This window comes from Emydura macquarii, unplaced genomic scaffold (assembly GCF_026122565.2).
Source record: "Emydura macquarii macquarii isolate MOO-44397 ecotype Brisbane River unplaced genomic scaffold, CSIRO-AGI_Emac_v2 contig_1043, whole genome shotgun sequence".
NCBI classification, from domain to species: domain Eukaryota; kingdom Metazoa; phylum Chordata; order Testudines; family Chelidae; genus Emydura; species Emydura macquarii.
The window spans coordinates 9,989,180-10,009,842 of NW_027131180.1; the positions used below are offsets into that span (position 1 = coordinate 9,989,180).

At 40.1% G+C, this 20,663-nt stretch overlaps 1 protein-coding gene across 1 annotated transcript in view; it reads right to left on the reverse strand.

Moving 5' to 3' along the window:
* Nucleotides 1–20,663, reverse strand: part of LOC137150973 (cilia- and flagella-associated protein 47-like) — a 286,880-nt gene that overhangs the window by 183,843 nt on the left and 82,374 nt on the right. Inside the window, exon 6 of the mRNA XM_067545102.1 lies at nucleotides 14,058–14,195. Within this exon, the coding sequence (XP_067401203.1) occupies nucleotides 14,058–14,195 (138 nt within the window). The remainder of the gene's footprint in view (nucleotides 1–14,057; nucleotides 14,196–20,663) is intronic.

A 20,663-nucleotide genomic window follows, 5' to 3' on the forward strand; every position in this document is an offset into this window, starting at 1 on the left:
ACCAAAGAATGCTTCTGAAAAGGAATGGAAACAGTACCTCTAGAGACTTCTGTGAATAGTTTCTCAGGTGCCTAGCATGCCAACTTTTGCAGGACTTTTACATCTTGCCTGCAGCAACTTTGAGGCTCTAAGGCCTTGGCATTTTGGATACAATGAGATGAGCAGGGTACAAAGGGCATATGTACTCCATGTGTTTGAGATATATCTTTAGAACTCAAGGAATGCCCACTTATGTCACAACCTTCCAATGGCTACAATAAATGATGGAAGAAGTATTTCACAGGAACTGTGGGAAAGAGGAACTTCCCTTGAACCGAAAGATTTCTGGAGCTATAAGCATAAACTTTTCCTCATGACAAAGACAGTGGGTTCTTGTATGCATATGGGAACTAATTCTAAACATTGACTTTTAGAGGTAATGTCAGCTAGAAAGGCTAGCCACAAGTTTCTCTAATTTGTCATTGTGATTAACCATGGCACCTGAAATCCGAATGAAGGATCCAGTGTGCCTGTCTACAAAATGTTGCTATGGCCGGTACCCATGTTTCTATGGTGTTTGGTTGTAGGACTCCAACCAAACCACCTGGAGAAACTCTAGTGTAGCTGAATCACTGAGATCACCAGAACTTTGGGATTATAATAATATTTGTATCACAACAGTATCTCTAGGCATCAGGACTCCATTGTGCTGGGTACTGCAGAAAAAAAGATCCTGTCTCCACTTACCTCCGAGATTCGGCGGCAGTCGACGGGAGTTATGCAAGCTATACAAAAAACTTGCATAACTCCTGTCCACTTCTCTGCTTATCTTCTGCGCACTGTCTTCACTGCGCTGACGGGAACCGCATTCCCATCGACACAGCGCTACGCCACTTGTGAAGGTGGTCTTAGTACGTCGATTTCTGGATCGACTGAGCGGGTCTTCACTGACTGCTCAGTCGATCCAGAGAAATCGATCTGACGGTGGCGACTTTGCCGCCGTCAGTGTAGCTGTAGCCAGAGAGGCAGCCTCTTCTACCAGAAATACACACTTGACCAGATCAGAGAATGAAATACCCTGTTTGAGTTCTGTTTGGATACCAAACTGTATCAGGGACTAATGGAGAATACATATTGAAACACACTTCTCTTCTGATGTCCAGGCTCTTAATTGTAGTTGTTGCTGGTCTGAATGAAGTAGTCCCTGAGTCAAGATTTCTGGTGTTTTCTACAGATACAATATAGGGTCCTTATCCTTCTAGCAAGTCCCATTTGCCTTCTGGGCCAGTGAAGGACTAGGACAAAAATCACAACCTTCCCCTTTCCTCTTTTCGGTATCCTTTATGTGAACTGTCTTGAAAGGTAGCAGATTCTTCTTTACTCAGAACATTATTTTCATTGCCACAGAGAAGTTTTGACCTCTTGTTAGTCCTTGGTTTTGGAAGGGAAATAAACACTTATGTCTCACTCATAAGCCAATCTCTAATGGGAGGTAGAAGGAGACACCCTCTGTGAGTAACAAAAAATTGTCCTGGAGCAGTTTTTTGCACTTTCTACTGATACAGCTGGTACTGGTCATGTCACAGACAGGTGTGATGCCCTGCACCTCGATGTTTACCCTTACAGTATAATGGTGTGTTGTTTAATGCAAAGTATGTCATATAAGACATCTTTGGCATACTCACAAGGTACTGATCATTATTGTTATAGTAATATGTTTGTTGCAATTTTATGTGTATGGTTATGAGGTTTCACTATGTAATATTCCCAAAGATGTGTCCTCATGGCTTGAAACATATCCAGCCAAAACTCTCCAGTAGCAGTGGAAAAATTCACACCTCATCAAGGCGTGTATAGGACAAACCCAGCTCAGCCTTCCAGGAACAAAGGACTGGCCTGGGCATCAATGGAGGATCAATTGGACTCTCGAGTGAGTCACTTCCCTTCCCTTGCTCAGCTTGGAACCCTGATGAGGTGATGCTCACTGACTCAGGACAGGAATGATTCCATATAATGACATTGTTTGTCACCTGACCCTGAGGAGGGGCAAAGCCCCAGAGGGAGAAGGAACATTATAAAACGGGGAGACATTTGCTATGCTTTTTCTTTTCTACCTCTATCTACAAACACCACCAAGCAACTGAGGTGCTGATCAAAGGGGAGAGCCTGGCTGAAGGGAAATCAGCCAGCCTGTGGTGAGAATCATCTATGTTTGTAAGGTTACTGAAAGTGTTAAGCTTAGTTTAGAATGTTTTGCTTTTGTTACTCTTGACCAAATCTGAATTGTTATGTTTTGACTTATAATCATTTAACACCATTCTGTAGTTAATAAATGTGTTTGTTTGTTTTACCTAAAGCAGTGCATTTGGTTTGAAGTGTGTTGGAGTAACTTGGAATAACAAGGCTGGTGCATATAATTTCTTTGTTAAATTGACGAATGTATATGAATTTACATTGTTCAATGGGCATAACAGAACATTGTAAGATGGAGATTCATAGGGTTGCATCTGTTACTGAGGTATTAGCTGGGGTCATTCTGTCACATAATCCAAAGAGTGGCTGGCTAGAAGCACTCACTCACTTAATTGTGAGCAGTTCACATGCTGGGGATTGTGTGTGAACAGCCCAGGAGTGGGGGTTCTCACAGCAAAGCAGAGTAAGACGGGCTCCAGGAGTGGGGGCATGTCACAACAGGGCACTGAACTTGATGGATCTCTGGTTTGATCCCATAGGGTCATATTCCTGGGTTTTGCCTTAAGACACATCCTCACAGAGATGTCAAAATGAACTGAAAGGTGTGCACTATGAGATTTTAGAAATTTGTCTTCCAAGTACACTTACTTTAATAGAGTGCATGCAAGGTCTAGAGTGCAAGCTAGGTTTGCTTTCAGCATGTTGTTTCTACATTAGAACCTCAAAGATCCGGACACCTCGGGAATGGAGGTTGTTCGTAACTGAAATGTTCATACCTCTGAACAAAACATTATGGTATGGTACCCTGCAGTCAGTGTCTTCCAACTGAGGCTCGCAGAGATCTCTGCAAAGGTGGCACCTGACAGCACTGCCTGGTTTGCAAGCAGCTCCCTGCCCTATTCCTGTTTCTTGCCTTTGGGCTGCCTCACACCCTTGGCACTACAAGCCTCAGCTAAGCTGCCTCTCCCAAGGGGTCACCCTGCTCAGTGCACTGCTTGCCGCGCTCCAGAGGCACCACGGGCCAGGGTGACAGCTGGCTGCCAGCGCCTCTTCCTCCCCTACCCCTTGCACTTCCAGAGGTGCTGGCAGGATCCAGGAGTGCAGCCATGGGCAAAGCTTGGGCCACAACGCTGTGCACAGGCTGTAGCCCTTTAAAACTCCTCCAGGGTGCAGATGACTCCCACTCCAGGCCAGGTTTTGGCTGCAACCTTCAGTTCCTTGCATCAGCATGGAGCTTTCTGTCAGGGGCTCCAAGTGGTGCAGGGGATGAAAACAGCCTCCCCGTCCAGTGGCATGGGTTGGGAGGGCGTGTAATAGTATCTTTGGCTTACAGGAACAGCACAGACCCTGGACTGTTTCTGCTTTGCATGCTGACCTTACAATACAGGCACAGTATTTGCTTTCTTTTCTTTTTTTCCCCTCCACTGCTGTCTGATTGCTTACTTCCGGTTCCACAGGGTGTTTGGTTGACTGGTCAGTTCGTAACTCTGGTGTTTGTATCTTTGAGGTTCTACTGCGCTTACCTGCTCAGAAAGATACATTCAGATGTGATCTGAGAATGACACCTAATTTTGCATTGCATCAAGCTCATGGTTCTATATTTACAGAAGGAATTTCAGCAGGTGCATTTTGAGAAACGCATTCAGGATGAAGCTAATGAATGGCACCAGCAATCCTAGACTTTAGAGATAATTGGCTAATGATAATTCTTCAGGAAATTATTGATGAAATGAAGTTTTGGATCTTTGTAAATCTTTACAATTATGATAAAATTACAGCCAGAGCCATGTCTGCTTTTGACCTCTGCTCCCCCAGGCTGGCTAGGACCCAAATAAGTACTGTAGGGGCAACCTAGCATCAGTAAATCAGTATCATTTTGAACATGGGAAGGAATTTCTCACCCTTCTGTATTCTCAAGAAGGTGCAGCTTCCTGGGGAGTGGAAGCCTCATGGGCTTCTGCTTTGGGCACAGGCTCCCTAATGCTCCTAAAACTTTAATGTAGAGCCAGCCTGTCCTGTATGTGGAGCAAGTGAAAGAGAGAGATTCTTTCCTGCCTTTCAGAGTCCGAGGCCCATTCCTTGGCTGATGATCAGAAGGCACAATTCCCATTCCACTGCTGCCTGAAATCTGAGCCCCTTTCCCTGGCAGAGTGAGAATCCTTGCACTGAAAGTCAGACAGATTCAATATCCATTAGGCTGCAGCCTGAGGCAGAGCTGCACAGGAGACATAGACTTCTCTGCATGGCCAGACTGCTGCAGGGTGGGGGGACCGGCAGTAAGCATACATAGAACACTGTGAGAGAGACTCAATCTGTGAAGGAGATAAACCCAGTATCAAACACACCCTAACAGCAGAAGACAAAGAAGAAGGGTTTTAACCCCTCATTTTCACTTGTTCATTAACAATACTAATTGTTGCCTTGTAAAGGACATACTTGCTTTTGCCTTTTTGGGACCCAGAGTCTCTAGGGTTTGCAGAACTGGCCCTTGATTATCATGAGAATTCCCTGATTCATAGCAGGAAGGAAGAAAAGGAACTGTGGAGAAGCCTTCCAGGGAGCTGAGGTCCATTTCAGTATCTGGTAGAGGACTCTGGATCCTCTCAGACCAGTTTCTCCCTCCAGCCCAGTTCTGTTTCAGGACTTGACCCTGAGCTGGCTGGATAGCTTCCAACTTGTCCTTAGATTCTCTCCCCGAAAACAAAGATGCTCCTGATCAGGCTTTTCTGGGTTGCAGTCACAGCTCCTTGGCTCGGGGCAGGGTGTGAACCTGACATTGCCTGTCCAAATCTCAGCCCTACACCCTTACAATGTGAAGATTGGCTGGTTGAGAACATGCGGGGCATAATTCACCCTCCGTACAGCTTGTAAATGCTACCTCACGTAGGGAACGCTGCTTAGACTGAAGCTGGGTGTTTTGTTTTCAGGACAGCTCTTCCATGCCTGAGTGGGGGCAGAAAAGTCCACAGGGAGGTGCTGTAGCAACAAATACAGAAAGCGGCACGCTGCTATTTAGCCAATCCAGGTGAGGAAGAGGAGGAGGAGGAGGAGGAAGATTAAAAGTCACAACTGCACAAAAATAAATAAAAATAAAGGTTTTCAAACAAAATGGTCAGGAGAAACTGAACCACTAACTTGTTCATTTGACAGAAGCAGAAAATATAGTGGCCTGAGCTGAAGGGCAGAGCTTAATCCTGAATCCTCCAACACTGGACTTCTCAGAATTCCCCAGGTGGGGACATTAGCCCATTGGTAATGAATGAACAGAGAAGCTGATCAAGAGAAAGGCAAAACAATGACCTAGACAAGGAGCTTCCCAGCAAATAACTCAGAGGCAATAGCCAGATTATGAGCTGTGAAGAAGTTATCTGCCTAGTGCCCAGGAAAGTTACATGGCTATTTTGCCAAGGATGAGAAGAAAGAGATCAAAAGGCACTGACCAGTTAAAGGATTCACCCTGCAGAAATGGAGGAGGAGAAAAGGACATCTTTAGCATGAGGCTGACACACAGATTGACAGAGATACAGAGAGAGGGACTGTAAGTATGCAAACTAACCCTTAGAGTCAAAAGAGGGGGTTCTGGAATAAGCTGGACCTATCTGAGCTATGAATAGAGAGGTTAAACTGAGGTAAGACAAATGGAATATAGGATTCTGTTTTAACTTCTTTTCCTCCATACAGTGTTCCTACTGGCAAATAAATACTACTTTGTTTAGAAAAAGCAGTTTCTGTGTCATGACAAATTCATTCTATCACAAGTTCCTAAAGGAAAAAGACTTGCAGGTGCTCAACCCCATTGGGCCTGTCAAGTTAACACAGTTGGTAACCAGAGGAGCTGCAGCACAGAGATGCAGTCCAAGAGTGGAAGGGACAGGTGGTTCCACCCCATGTGAGGTGCACACAACCAGGCCTGTCACCTCAGGGGTGCACCCAAAATGACTGAAAGTACAACTCACCCCCTAACAACTACAAATAAAGGTTGTTTGGAAAAAGAAAAAAAGTGGCTTGAATATTTCCTTGTTGAACTGGCTACAAATCAGTTCAGTGTCAAACACAAAAAATGTTCATACACATGCAAATATTTGAGATCTATGGGACTTGATAGGATGACTGTGTTTCACAACAGTTTGGTTTCTATAATTTATTTGCTGTTTTATCTACACACCATCTGAGCAAGCAAAATGCATAACCCAAGCATTTTAATCAGATAAGAAAATTCTCTCATCTGTTTATATTCAAATGAAACCTGTAAGGTATGACTGCCAAAAACATGCAGACATACAGGTTTACAAATGGAGTGACTGATTTATGGTTATGGCAGACATAATATGACTAGCTTTAAGAGCACAGCAAAACACAAACACCTGCTGTATAAAAGAAGATTCAACCTAAAGCTCAGAAGCAGCATATGGGAGGTTTACTAACAGTTACAGTCTGTTTTTATTAATAATTTAACATGGACAATTACACTCAGTTTGCATAAGACTCTCACTGCGTACATTCTATGCCCGACAAAATTCTACGTGGATTGCAGGTCCATAAAGCATCACTGGGTCTGAATTGCTTCAGTACAACATGTTAGTTTAATACCACAATGAAGCTGTTCAAATGAATTGTATAATGAACAACAAAGGGCACAAGAAAATTCAAAACACTTTAAAATGAATTTGAATGCTGTAGCGAAGCACACAGTAATTGAACACTCTTTTCAACACAAAGGAAGAAATGACAAAATTGTTCAATCATTTATGTTATACGTCTGAACGACCCTCCAAACCATATCTTCACTAAGTATCTTATATTAGAAGCCATAAACATAGTTACAAAATGCAAACAACTGGAAGCCAGTTGGCAGCTTATGTTCTTCAAAAATGTATACAGAGTTTACAGAAGGATTACTTGTAACTGCTTACCGAGGCTACATCTTCTAAATAATCTGGGGGATAGAAGGTAAAGAAACTCAGTTAAAATAAATTAATTGTGTTTATGGACTTGGATCACAATATATCTGAAAATTCAGTGTGTAGGTTAGACTCACACAATCTTAATTACACAATCTAAATTTATGATGCAGATAAATCAAGATGACTAACTGGATAGTATCAGTGGTTAATGTATTTGCTGATATTAATTGTTTTTAAAGAATTTGACAACTAATAAATGCATGAATGCTTTCTTTCAAAATTAGAGGGCAAGTTAACCATACATACATACATTTTAGTCTCCACTTGTGTATGAGTTCCTCTGATTCTTTTAGTATATAATATAATGCACTGTAGAATCTCATTCTAAATCACCTCTGTGCTTAAAATTTTTCATTGTATCCTCATCACATTCACATCCTAAAGTTTTCCCCAACTTTAATAAATAAATTCTGGCAGGAAACCATCTTCAAATATAGAACATTTCCAATCAACACCTCAATTCCTTAATCCACCTATCTAGAAACCTGCTTTTTCTAAAGACAGTGGGCAGAAAGGTATGTGAATCTGTGAATAATGTAAATTGCAAGAATTCCAATTATAGATAAATAACCTACTTTTATCCTCCTGAGACTAAAAAGAAGTACCTGTCATTGAAGGAAGGCTGGCTGAGAGAAACATTAATTTTAAAAGAGAGTGAAGAAAAGCTTTGCCAAAGTGAATGTTGCCCTAACTGCTGAGTCAGGACAATATTGCTTATAACAAGTACAGACAAGCTCCAACAGGGTCCATCTTTTTGAGGGTGCAACTTACAAGTTCTCAGAAGTTAAAAACTGAGCAAAATGGTAAGAGAATATAAAGCATTCTGCATAATGAATGTAGCTAGACAGAAGATATTTTGAAACAGGTTAATCATTGATGTAGGCCAAAATGAGACAAGAACATGTGCAAAATTACTCTCTCCTATCAACATAAACATTCGGAATCTGATTCTTTCCTGAGATGTCAAACTCGGCTTTGGGCATGAACATTAGGCAGTCTATTAACATACCAGCTTTTCAGATTCTGTGCTATGGCTGGCTGGTGGAGAGAGAGGCTCAAGGAGCTCTGCTGGGGAGAGAGGCAGGCTTCCAATGGCCACACGACTTTTGCTCATTGTGGCAGCAACAGCAGCTTGGCCCCATCTTCTCCCCTCTCCCCATGAGCAGCTGGATGGGATAGCTTCAGAAGGTCAAGGTGGGTTTCAAGGACTAAACTGAGCATTCCATCCATGTACACATAGAGGTACTGGATGCAAGAAGGGAATTCCCCTTGAAACAGCTGCTGAGATTGCCATGGTAATGGCCATATTTAAAGAGCTGGAAGTATTCACAAGCAGAGTAGACTTTAGCATTTTTGGCCAGGTACTAAAAAAAAATGTTTACTGCCTAAATGTAACCAATGTCTGACCTTCAGCAAGTCATTTCCCCTCTCTGTGCCTCAGTTTTTCCTTTCATTAAATGGGATAATGATACTTACCTACTTTGTAAAGCATTTTGAAGAAAAGCACTATGTAAGAGCTATTCATTATTAGATATTATTATGACACCACAATGGACACAGCCAGCCTAAAAACCTAAAGATTGTGGAGCAGACTAGTAAGATGATTCTTTGGGTTACACCCAAAGTGTAACTGACTCACTTTATATTAAAAAGTGTCTTTGTGCATGTTGCCAAGGGACATCCGTAAGTCCTCCCAATTCCTGTTAAAGATGGGAAGTCCAGCTGCATATTGTTTTCATTCTTAGCAATCCTTCTGCATTGGGTCAGAGTTTCCAGGCTCTCTCACAAAGAAAAGAGTAGAGACTCACTTTTAAAAATGAAAGCTGAGATTTTGTTTTAAAAGGACCAAAAGTTGGCTCTGTTAACAAGGAGACTACACAAACCCTATCTACACATCAGCAATGCAGAAATAGATCCATCTTCCTTTGGTTTAAATCAGAGAAGAGAGCATCTTGACTTAAGGGTTCTAGGTAACTGGCTTTCTCTATAAAGGTGATATCCATTAAAATGGCTTTTTGAAAAAATAATAAATGAAAGAGAAAAATAATGAAAAGATTAAAAAGAAAGATCAATCAGCTTGTTCTAGACTAGAAAGGATGCTGAATGGTGGCTGGTAGGGTTGACACAACATAAATATGAAGCAAATCTTTATTTTTGAAACTGTTTCTCTCTGTTCTGTAGTGATAGCTATAGTGCAATTTATAGCACGTTCACAGGCAAATGCATATATAAAGTTCCCTTCAGTCAGGATAAATGTAAGAAACAGTTAAGCTCCTTTTTGGAATAAGATAGCTAAATCATTACAAGCCTCCACCCAAAACATAAACCACATGCAAGACCAGCCAGAAGCTGAGCTGTTTGGGTGGAAGGGTTTTGCTGAAGACTAAATGCAAACACAAGAGGCTGGATATTGCTTTCTGGAAGGAAGTCTGTCAGTCAGCTGAAGTACCCAGAGGCAAACAGCAGAAAGTTAAGCAGATAGCAAGTAAAGCACTGCAAACATGCCCCGTGTAGAAAGCAAAGAGATGGAGCTTTTGGGAAAGCATGCCGACTGGAAAGAGACTTGGAACTATGAAACTGCCTCCTTTTGGACTCCTACTGGGTTCCAGGAAGCAGTATTTTGCATACATTCTTTGTAAATAAAACACGATTGCATCTCAGAAATACCTAGCTCCATCATTAATTTCTCATCCTATGGGACACAACCCACAAGACCCTGACTATTGGCTCACTGCTCAGGTCAAAAGCGCTATTGTATTTTGACCTATAAAACCCTGATAGATTTGGATACTGGCTATCAGCAAGAGTACCTCTCTTCCCCTGCGAAATCTCAGCAGATCAGTGCAGCAGGGGTGCTTTAGCTATGAGGGAATAGCTGGCAAGGAGTCTTTAGTGAAAGACCTCCAACTCTGGAACTTGTTTCCAGTCTTGTCCAACAAAAAACAAATCTAGTTATCTTCAGGCATGTTGCAAAGTCCATATGTTTTCACAGGCTTTTTAAGAAGGAAGAGTGTTAGAAAGAGATATGTGGATTGATAGGGGATTGTCATAAGGTGGTCCTAACTGCAGCACCCCCTGAGGCAGGCTGCAACAGAATGAGCATACCTGCATCAATTTCCCTTCTTCACGGCCCACAGTAAATGCTTTTCAAGCTCTCTTGCTTCAGTAATATCCCTCCTTGGGGCTAGTTCATTACAGAAAAATAATGTAAATAGCCCATAACAAAAAGTCACAAAACATAGTCCATTTCTCATACCCAGTATATGTAGTCCTTAAAAAAATAAACACCAGATCCTCCTATCCATCTAAATAGCATATACCACATTCCAGAATCTTTCACCACACCCTGGGATCTTCTTTGGTCTTCTCTGGTCTTTTTACCAGGGCAGGCAGCCCAACCCTTCCAGCTGGAGGGCAACCCCATTCTTCCCATTGGGAACCCTGCTCCCCAGCCTCTGCACTTGGAATTCATCCTCACCAGGGGAACATCCCTTATCCCCTCAGCTCTCTCTGGCTCCATCTCTCCAGCATGAAGATGTCAGCAGGTAAACACTCCACTGCCTTCACACTTCTCTGGCCCTCAGTTTTGGCTATCCAGCTTAGATGTGGGAAGGCAACTCTCTCTTCAGGTCTTTGGCCTTTAGCCCTCGCCAGCCCTCTGGACTTGGCTCTCTGGCTTGGGTAGGCCATCCAACTACCTCCTCTTGCTGCTCTGCTCCTTTAGTCTTTCCCTAGGAATCACCAACAGTTTACTTCAGGGATTTCCCACAGTTTCCTGATCTCTAGCAGCTCCCACCTGCCTATCTTCACTCCCAGGCAGCTCTCACCTCTCCTCTCTTGATGACTCTTCACTGTCTCAGTCTCTCCCCATTTATATAGCCCAGATGTCTCTTTTTAACCCCAACTGGGAGGCAGCTGATGAGTCATTCCACATAAAGGGGCCAGTCAACCTGTGAGAGGGATGCTGATAAATTTATGAGTCCTTCCCTGCCCTTGAATTCCTTGAGAAAATATTCAGTTAGAGCAGTGTTTCTCAACATTATGACTGGATGCCTTAAAACACTTAATTTTAAACAGTCAAGATATCTATAAGAGATCAGTGTTTAATGCCATGGTCCCATGATTACTAGTTGGGGTCATGAAGAATTTACTCTGTTTACAGCATCCTTATTACACTCTTTGTTTCACCTTTCATTTCCTTATTAGCTAATAATTAAGAACCTGTTTTCCCTTTGATTTTCCAGTCATAATGTTAATTTAATTAATTGCTTTTTACTTGTTCTGCTTGTTCTGGGATTTCTGGTCTATTTAGTTACCTTAGCTGTTTTCATGTGATTTTAGCTTCTTCTGTTTCTCTGGAAAGTGTCTTCACTTTTTTGCCTATCCTCTAGCTCAGTGGTTCTCAACCTGCGGCCCGCAGGCTGCTTGTGGCCCAGTCAGCACACAGCTGCGGCCCATGTGACATCCTCAGGGCCATACAAGTAGTATATAGTGTGGATGCAGTCCACATAACACACAAAGAGCTGCATGTGTGGCCCACAATGGTAATTAGGTTGAGAAACACTGCTCTAACTGAATATTTTCTCAATATTTTCCCTACTACACCTACACCGACATAGTAACTCCACTGCATCCCTTACATTGGCCCTTGGTTGTCTTGTCAATTTCATGGCAGAAGAAATTGACAGGAAAGCCAGGCAGCTAGAGATAAGAAGCCAGGGCAGCTGGACCCTGCTCCCTGGGGATGAGAAGCCCTGGGTGGCTTCCTCCAGCTCCCAGTGGGGAATGGGGAGGGGAGAAACCCCAGCAGCTTCCTCTGCTTCCTGTGGAAAATGGGGAGAGGAGATGGAGGCAGCCTACCAGGAGCCTGTGGAGCAGCTGGGGTCCTGGCAGGGAGCAGCCAGCGGAGCTGAGAGACTGGGCTCTCAGCTCCCACCCTGCCCCCTTAGGTTGGTGGAAGCGCTCCTGGTGAGGATGCGCACCACTGACCTAAGGAGAGTAGTGTGGACATGAACCAACATGGTAATTACTGCGCTGGCTGTAAGTTAACCTCATATAGGTCGACTTACGTTTCTAGTGTAGACATACCCAAAAGAAACTAAGCAATTTGATTTCTGTCATGGGTCCTGGTCAGGTTGGCTTGTAAAAAGTGGGAAAGGAGACTGGGGGTGGGAGAATTCATCTTGAGCAAAGACTATCTTGCTAGATTGAGTTGTAGACTTTTAGACATGTTTAGACTTTTATTTGCTTGTAACCATCTGTAACTTTATTTCTTTTATGTGGTATCACTTAATCCATGGTCCTTTGTTAATAAACATGTTTTATTTTTACTATAAACCAATTCAGTGTTATGCTTGAAGGGAAGGGTTTATTTATCCCAGTAAAGTTAATAAACTATTACGTACTGAGTCTTTAACAGAGCAGCAAACTTAATATCTTCTGTGAATGCCATAGTTGTAAGAGCTGTCCATTACAGAGAAACATCTCTGAGGATCTTGGGGACTGGAGTTCATTAATTATTGCCTGCTAGGTGAGGCTGGAGCTGCGAGAGCTGTGAGGAGTTTGCAGATGAGGAAGGCAGACCTGTGTGGCTGGGAACTGACACACAATGTAATCACTCGCAAAACTCACTCTCTCATTTTCTCTCACTGGGAAACCAGTCTGCAGCCTGTCTACATCCAGATACTTTCATTGTTTAGTCCAGATATAACACTGCTGGGGATATCCTCTCCGCCTCAGCAAGAGTGAGTTTTGCGAGTGATTACATTGTGATGTTTCTCTCCGCTGGCTGCTCCCTGCCAGGACCCCAGCTGCTCCACAGGCTCCTGGTAGGCTGCCTCCATCTCCTCTCCCCATTTTCCACAGGAAGCAGAGGAAGCTGCTGGGGTTTCTCCCCTCCCCATTCCCCACTGGGAGCTGGAGGAAGCCACCCAGGGCTTCTCATCCCCAGGGAGCAGGGTCCAGCTGCCCTGGCTTCTTATCTCTAGCTGCCTGGCTTTCCTGTCAATTTCTTCTGCCATGAAATTGACAAGACAACCAAGGGCCAATGTAAGGGATGCAGTGGAGTTACTATGTCGGTGTAGGTGTAGTAGGGCACTCACATCGATGGGAGGAAGGCTGTAGTGTAGACACTGACATAATTGGATCGACATAAGCTGCCTTACATCAATCTAACTATGTAATGTAGACCAGCCCTCAGTGTCTACACTTATCTGGAATATGAGATCTTGGGCAAGCAGCAATTAGAATGGAAATTCCACTGCTAGAACTGGGAAATCTGAGAACTAAATGGAGCTAGTGAACATGGGGGTCCCTTATATAATATCACCCTCAAATATTTGGCACCAGAAGTGAGTATGCATACAACTCCTGCAGAATCTGCTTTCTCTGATTTGATACCTAGGGCACTTGCAGATCCCATGAATGGATTTATATTGACAAGATTCAAAAAAGAGCCTGTGATTTCCTATAAAACAGGTTGATTTGATATTCTGAGACAGTTTTTTAGCAAATTTCAGGGATTATCTACATTGTTTCAGAACAGCAAAGAAATCACATCAGTACTATTTGGTTTGCCATCAACAGAAAAATAACCTTAAAAGTAAAACAAAATATCTTAAATGATATCTAGGTTTAAGCTATCAATGTTATATTTGGTTTTGAAAAATATCAGACGCTTGACTGCTAACAGGGCTGCAAAAAGAGAGAAAAACAACAACCAACCAAAGCTTGAAACTACACAAATATCTTTTGAGAATCAGCCAAAGGACAAGCTCTTGTACATGTATGAAATATACATTTAGTTATGCATTATTCATAGGCCCATGGCTTGGCACATAAAATATGCATTTCATTTAAAAATGAATGATGATAGAGGTTTATACAGATTGATAATGAAATTATCCATAATAATAAACATACCAGTGTTTGCTGCATCAACAGTTTGTGATGTCTCTGTTGACAATTTCTGAAGGGCCTGTTCACCATCTGTCTCCTCCGGTGAGCTGTTATGTTGAGACTGCTGCTGTTCTTCAACTTCAACAATAAATGAAATTACACCTAAAACAAATAGGTACCAGATGTTATATTAACCAGGACATTAGTTTTATAAAATTGTCTGCCAGACTTATATTAATGTTGCTGCAGCTCTGAACTAATAAAATATGAGGCAAAACCTAAATTCCACATGACAGCTATCCAATTACAATTGATTTTTATAGAAAATACATCTTTGGTGAGTTGAAGGAAATGAACCCTCTTTCCAAATTTTTCTTCTATCTTCAAAGGGATAATTATTTTAGCAACTTACACAAAAGAATTAAAGACCAGTAATAAAGAATGTAGATAAATGGTCATTTTGAAGATTATCAAATTTGGATAAGAGCTTTTAATAACTTTCTTTCCAATCTCATTTTTTTGTGTAGCTTAGAGTGTTGATGGAGTCTGTGATTTTTTTTTTTTTTAAATCACTGACCACAGTAATCTGGTTTCCCTATTGCCATCCAATACACCTAATTGCTTTAATTGTCCTGAGCAATTTTGTATTGCAATAATTGTAATTCATTTTTGGGATTGAACCTGTTTTGTAATAGACTATGAAAATATCCAAAGATTGCAAAATTAGGTTTTATTTACTGGACTGGCAAATGCCCTATTCAACTAAAAATAAAGAATTGTATTTAATCTTAAAGAAAGCCCAATACAGACATAGTTCTTTTAAGCAATATTGATGACATTCCTAAACATTGAAAGAGCAGCTTGGAAAGGCTTTGGTTTTGTTACTTGCATTATATGCCTCTAAATATGCAGCTTTATCAACACGTATTTTTGAAAGCACTATCTTTCCCTGTTGATTGTTTTTTGTTATACTCAGTATTTTATTAGATTGTAGTGACACTTAAAGCTGAAACAGATCAACTAGTACTTTTAGTCTCTGCTCTAATATTTCAACTTTTGACTTGGTATATCAATCAGCGTATGGTATAAGATTTTAAATATAGGTTTTAATGTTAATGTTATGGCCACTTGTACTTTCCATAAAAACTGTTTATTCTGTTGAGTTTAGGCTTATTTTATAATACTCTATAATGAGACATATTACTATTTAATATTCTTAGTGTTTATTTGAAGTATGTTCCACAGGAAGCTTTTTAAATTGTATCTTATTAAGTGTTTGGTGCATTACACAGCTAGGCAAAATATTCATAGTAAAATTTATTTTTATTAAGTACTTTTAGAGTTCATGAATCCCCTAACTCAATCCTGTGAGAGCTTCTTTTACAATCTTTCTCCAAGGTGATTTTGACCCAAAAAGATACTGTTTTGTCCCAAGTATCACTTTTCTTTACTGTTCACCACTTCACTGATGCATAACACATCTCCATCACTTTTACCTTTATTCCTCTTTCTCCTACACAACACATACATGTATACCAGCCATGAATGCTGTTCCACCATGTTTCTGTAATCTGCTTTGACCTCCTGCACCAGTAGTTCCAGTTCCTCCATTTTATTGCCCAGAGTCCTTGGATTTATGTACAATCATTTTAGTTATTTCCCTAAAACCTTGTACAATTTTCTAGCCAGATTAAATGTAGTCTTTTCACTAAGTGTAACACCTAACTAACTCAATTTTGTATTTACTTTCTCCTTGCTGTCCATATTCTTACCTTATGGTGTTCATTATCCGTTACTATATCTTCATTTAGCTGATTTTCCTCCTCCTTGTGTACTGAAGCAGGTGTGGAAATTTCATGAGTCTCTCCCACCCAACTCCATTCATCTCTTAGTCTAAAGCCCTTCTTATCAATTGTGTGCCTGCTTTGATCATAGAAGATTAATATCTCAGGTACTCAAATGGAGTCCGTCAGTAGAGAAGAGTCTTCTTTGTGTAAATGCCTCACAATGGTCCATCATCCCAAAACCTTCCTCGTAGCACCAATTCTTGAGCCAATTTTGATCTTCATTATCTTGTCAAATCTTCGCCCTCCTTCATTATTCTACTGAGCCTGAGCTTTCACTTCTTTGAGCATCTTACCCAGCTGAGTGTAGTCATCCTTGAACCACTCCAGCCAGAATCTAGCAGTGTAGTTTGTCTTGACTTTCAAAAGAATCAGTGGGTTTTTTCTGCTCTCATCAGGATACTTTTTTGTCTTTCTTCCACATCTCAGATCCTTGCTCCTGGGAGCTCATTCTTCTGTTCTCTAGATTTGGTGACAGGCCTGTCAATTCTCCTGAATACAGAGTCCCTGGACACATAGGCCTGTCTCTTCCTGGTGTTGGTATGAATCTGTTTTATGTTCTCTCTCACAGTCCCCTATATATCATCCTCATTTTTCCTTAGTCTCCAGTCCCTGGCCTCCATCGTCTCTTCCTCCCTTCTGAAGGGACTGGCTTCCCTTCGTTTCTTCCTCACCACCCCATCATCTGCCCATTTCTCCTTCTCATTCCCCAGTGTAGCAAATCTGTTACTCTCCTTGATTTCATTACCACTAGCTAGTCTCTTCCCCTACTTTGTCTGCATGGTCACATTCTTCCCTGGGTCAGCCTCCTCTTCTGGCAGTGTGCCCTCCAGGTCCTTTTGTCTGAAAGGTGTCTGCAAATCTTGAGTTGTCTATACCACCTCCTCTCTCCTCTCCTGCATTATATCTTCAAAGGCCTGTCTGAATTGCATCGTCTCCAGCAGCAACTCTAATCCTTGAATCTTCTCTGCCTTTGAAAGAACTAATACTAAAAGAGATCTTGGGGTAACATTGGAGTGTGAATTTGATATTAGGTCTCCAGAGATCAAAATGCCAGCGTAGTTTTAGTCTGAAGAGAATTCATGTTACAGAGCAGGAATAGTGAAAGACAGAGTGTCCTACTGTAAGTACAAATCTGGACATTTCTGAAAGATGTCAAGAATTCTGAGCAAAATTCAGAAGAAGAAAAATTTAAACATAATATAAATGATAATTGGGAGTAGTTTAAGACACTTTATTAGATGCCAAATAAAATTACAATTCCTCAATCACCAAGGGCAATTCATTAGTTAAACAATCATCCTGGTTAAAAGGGGATGGTGAAGGTAACTATTAAATAAATAAATAACAAATGGAAAAATGGGGAGATTGACAGCAATAAGTACAAACTGGCAGTTAGGAAATACAGATAATCAATAAGAGAAGCTAAAGATATCAACAACAACATAAAATCTATAACCAGTAAGATTAAGGACAATAAGAAGAAATTCTTTGAATATAATCAGGAACAATGGCATAGGTCCAATACTAGTTAAAGATGGTAAAAATGTCAATCATGATGTAGAAGAGGCAGAAGTATTCAATAAATATTTCTGTGCTGTATTTGGAAAATAGCAGGATGATTTTTTCATGTTTTGCAGTGATAGTAAAATACTTTCTATTCCATCAGCAACTAGAGAGGATGTTAAACAGCACTATTAAACATTTTAAATGAGTAGGAATGGATAACTTGCACCCAAGAGTATTAAAATAATTGGCAGAGAAGCTCTCTGAATCATTAGTGTTAATTTTTAACAAATCTCGGAATACTTAAAAAGTTCCTGACACTGGAATGAAGCTAATGCTGTGAAATATTTAAAAAGTAAATGGAATGACCACAGTAATTACAGGCCCATTAGACTGACTCGGACACCATGCAAAATCATGGAAAGGTTGATATAGTCACTCTATCAGTAAAGAATTAAACAATGGAAGCATAATTCATGCCACTTAACACAACTTCATATGGAAAATAAATCTTGTCAAATAAGCTTGATGTTTTCTTTGATGAAATTAACAGTTTGGTTGATAAAGGTAACTATATTGATATATTTAGATTTCTCTCAAACATTTGCTTTAGTCCCATGTGACATTTTGAAAAAAAAATGGCACTAATCTATGCATCCCATATTAAATTAGTAAAAACTGGCTATCTGATAAATCTAATAATAATTTTACATGGGGAATCATGATCCTGTGGAGATTTTTCTAGTGGGGTCCCACAAAGATCTAATGCTGTTCACTATCTTTATCAGTGATCTGGAAGAAAGCATAAAATAATTGCTGGTAAAACTGCAGATGATACTATAATTGGTTGAATATTCAATAATGATTAGGTCAATGACAGGTCAATTATACAAACTGATATGGATTGCTTGGTAAAATGGACTAATTGGAACAACATATGTTTAATAAAACCAGATGCAAGGTTATACATCTAAAGACAAAGAATGTAAGTCAGGCTTACAAGATGGGGACAGTATCCTGGAATGGAGTGATTCTATAAAGGAATTACGGGCAAGGTAAATAACCAAGTTAATAAGAGCTATCAGCACGATGTTGTAGCTAAGAGGGCCAATGCAATCCTTGGAGGAACAATCAGAGATACATCAAGCAGGAATATACAGGTAGAATTACTTCTATTACACCATTAATAGGACCATTATTGGAATACATCATACAGTTCTGGTGTACATACTTCAAAAAGAACATTGACAAACTGAAGGGGCTCAGAAAAGAGCTACAAGAATGATTCAAGGACTCGAAAACATGTCTTATAGTGAAAAACTTTAAAAGATCAGTCTATGTAGTTTATTGAAGAAAAGGTTAAGAGGTGAGTTGATCATGATCTAAAAGTGTGTACATGAGGAAGAGATTTCTGACAATAGACAGCTCTTTAATCTAGCAGAGAAAAACACAATGAGATCCAGTGATTGGAGGCTGAAGTAAGAGAAATACAAGCTTGAGATAAAATGTGATTTAAAAAAAAAAAAAAAAAAAGAGTGAGTGTAATTAACTATTGGACAACTTTCATAGGCACATGGTAGATTCTTCAGCACTTGCAGTCTTTAAATCAAGACTGGGGGTCTTTTTAAAAACATTATGGCATAGCTCAAAACAGAACTTATGTGTTTGATTCAGAAATTACTGGATGAGATTTTATGGCTTGTGTTACACGGGAGGTCAGACAAAATGATCATAATGGTCCCATCCATGGAAGTTGCTGTGAATTAAGAGAAATATAACAAAATGTTGAAGGACAGGAAAAACAGTGTCATTATATGAGAAAAGATTTTAAAAATTACATAACTGTGTAGTTTAACAAAATAACAACCAAAAAGTAGGACAAAAGCTATAGGAAAGCCGTACAAATGCTATATGGAAAAAGCTCAGTGTCTGAGTTTTTATTTTTCATCCAAAATCACCTTCAGGTGTAACATGTTTTCATTTTACTCATAGGGATTTTTTAACCTTGGACTCTTCATCCCCGTTTTCTAAGTATTTTTCTTGACTTTTATGCTATATATCTATTAAGATATGAACTGGGCTTGCACAATATAATGGTTGGGATTTTCAGGAGCTCTCATTGTTGGACTAAGTATTTTTCTTGACTTTTATGCTATATATCTATTAAGATATGAACTGGGCTTGCACAATATAATGGTTGGGATTTTCAGGAGCTCTCATTGTTGGACTAACTCTGCACCCATGAAAGTCAACAGTAAGACTCCTATTGACTTTAACAGATCAGTCCTGACTGTTTTTGATAATACCACTGTTTCTCAGCTGTCTTTAAGCATATGTGCATTTCAGAACAAAAATACTAAATATTGGACTAAAAGAGTGGCAACTGGAAAAAATAGTTCTTAAATACACATTGAAAATGGAAGAAAAGAGCACAATGGCATCCCATAATATGAGATCGCTCTTTTCCTTGTCAGATCATTCTTTAAGATGGTCTCACAGTAAAAATGTCATTGCTATTTTTTTCGTTTTAGGATGCAATATAAACCTTTTGTTCAACTGCAGCCAACATACTGCTGCAGAAATATTGTTTTACATAATTGCAAAAGAAGCAATCTCTCTTTAAAGAAAAAAAAATACTTTTATTTCCCATTAAAACTGCATTGGCAGCACCATGTCTTACAATATCAGATTCATTGGCCATACATAGTAATACCATACATTTTAATGAAATATATTCAATTTTTTTTCTTCTTTATAAAATGGACTGTACTAACTGAAGGATTTATAGGCAAAAAAGAAATTCACTGAGCATGATTATTTTCTTGTTTTAAACACATAGTAAAATCCATTACTCTGCTCATAATATCCCAATATATTGTCTGAAGACAACTAAAGAAAGCTATTTTGTGCTGGAATCTATCACATGAATCTGAAAATATATGGAATGTTTAGCTACTAGTTTAAATACTGCAGACACGTTCTTAATGAATGTGACTGTCTTAAAGATATAGTGCAATAGCCTTGAAACAAATATTCAATGTGCATTAGAGCACTCTTTTAGTAAAGTAGGTTCTGAAATGATGGGAGTCTAAATTAGCTGTAACCACTCACGAAAGAGATCATGGAGTCATCGTGGATAGTTCTCTGAAAACACTGGTTCAATGTGTGGCGGCAGTTAAAAAAGCTAACAGAATGTTAAGAACCATTAGGAAAGGGATTTAGATAAGAAGACAGAAAATATCATAATGCCACTATATAAATCCATGGTATGCCCACACCT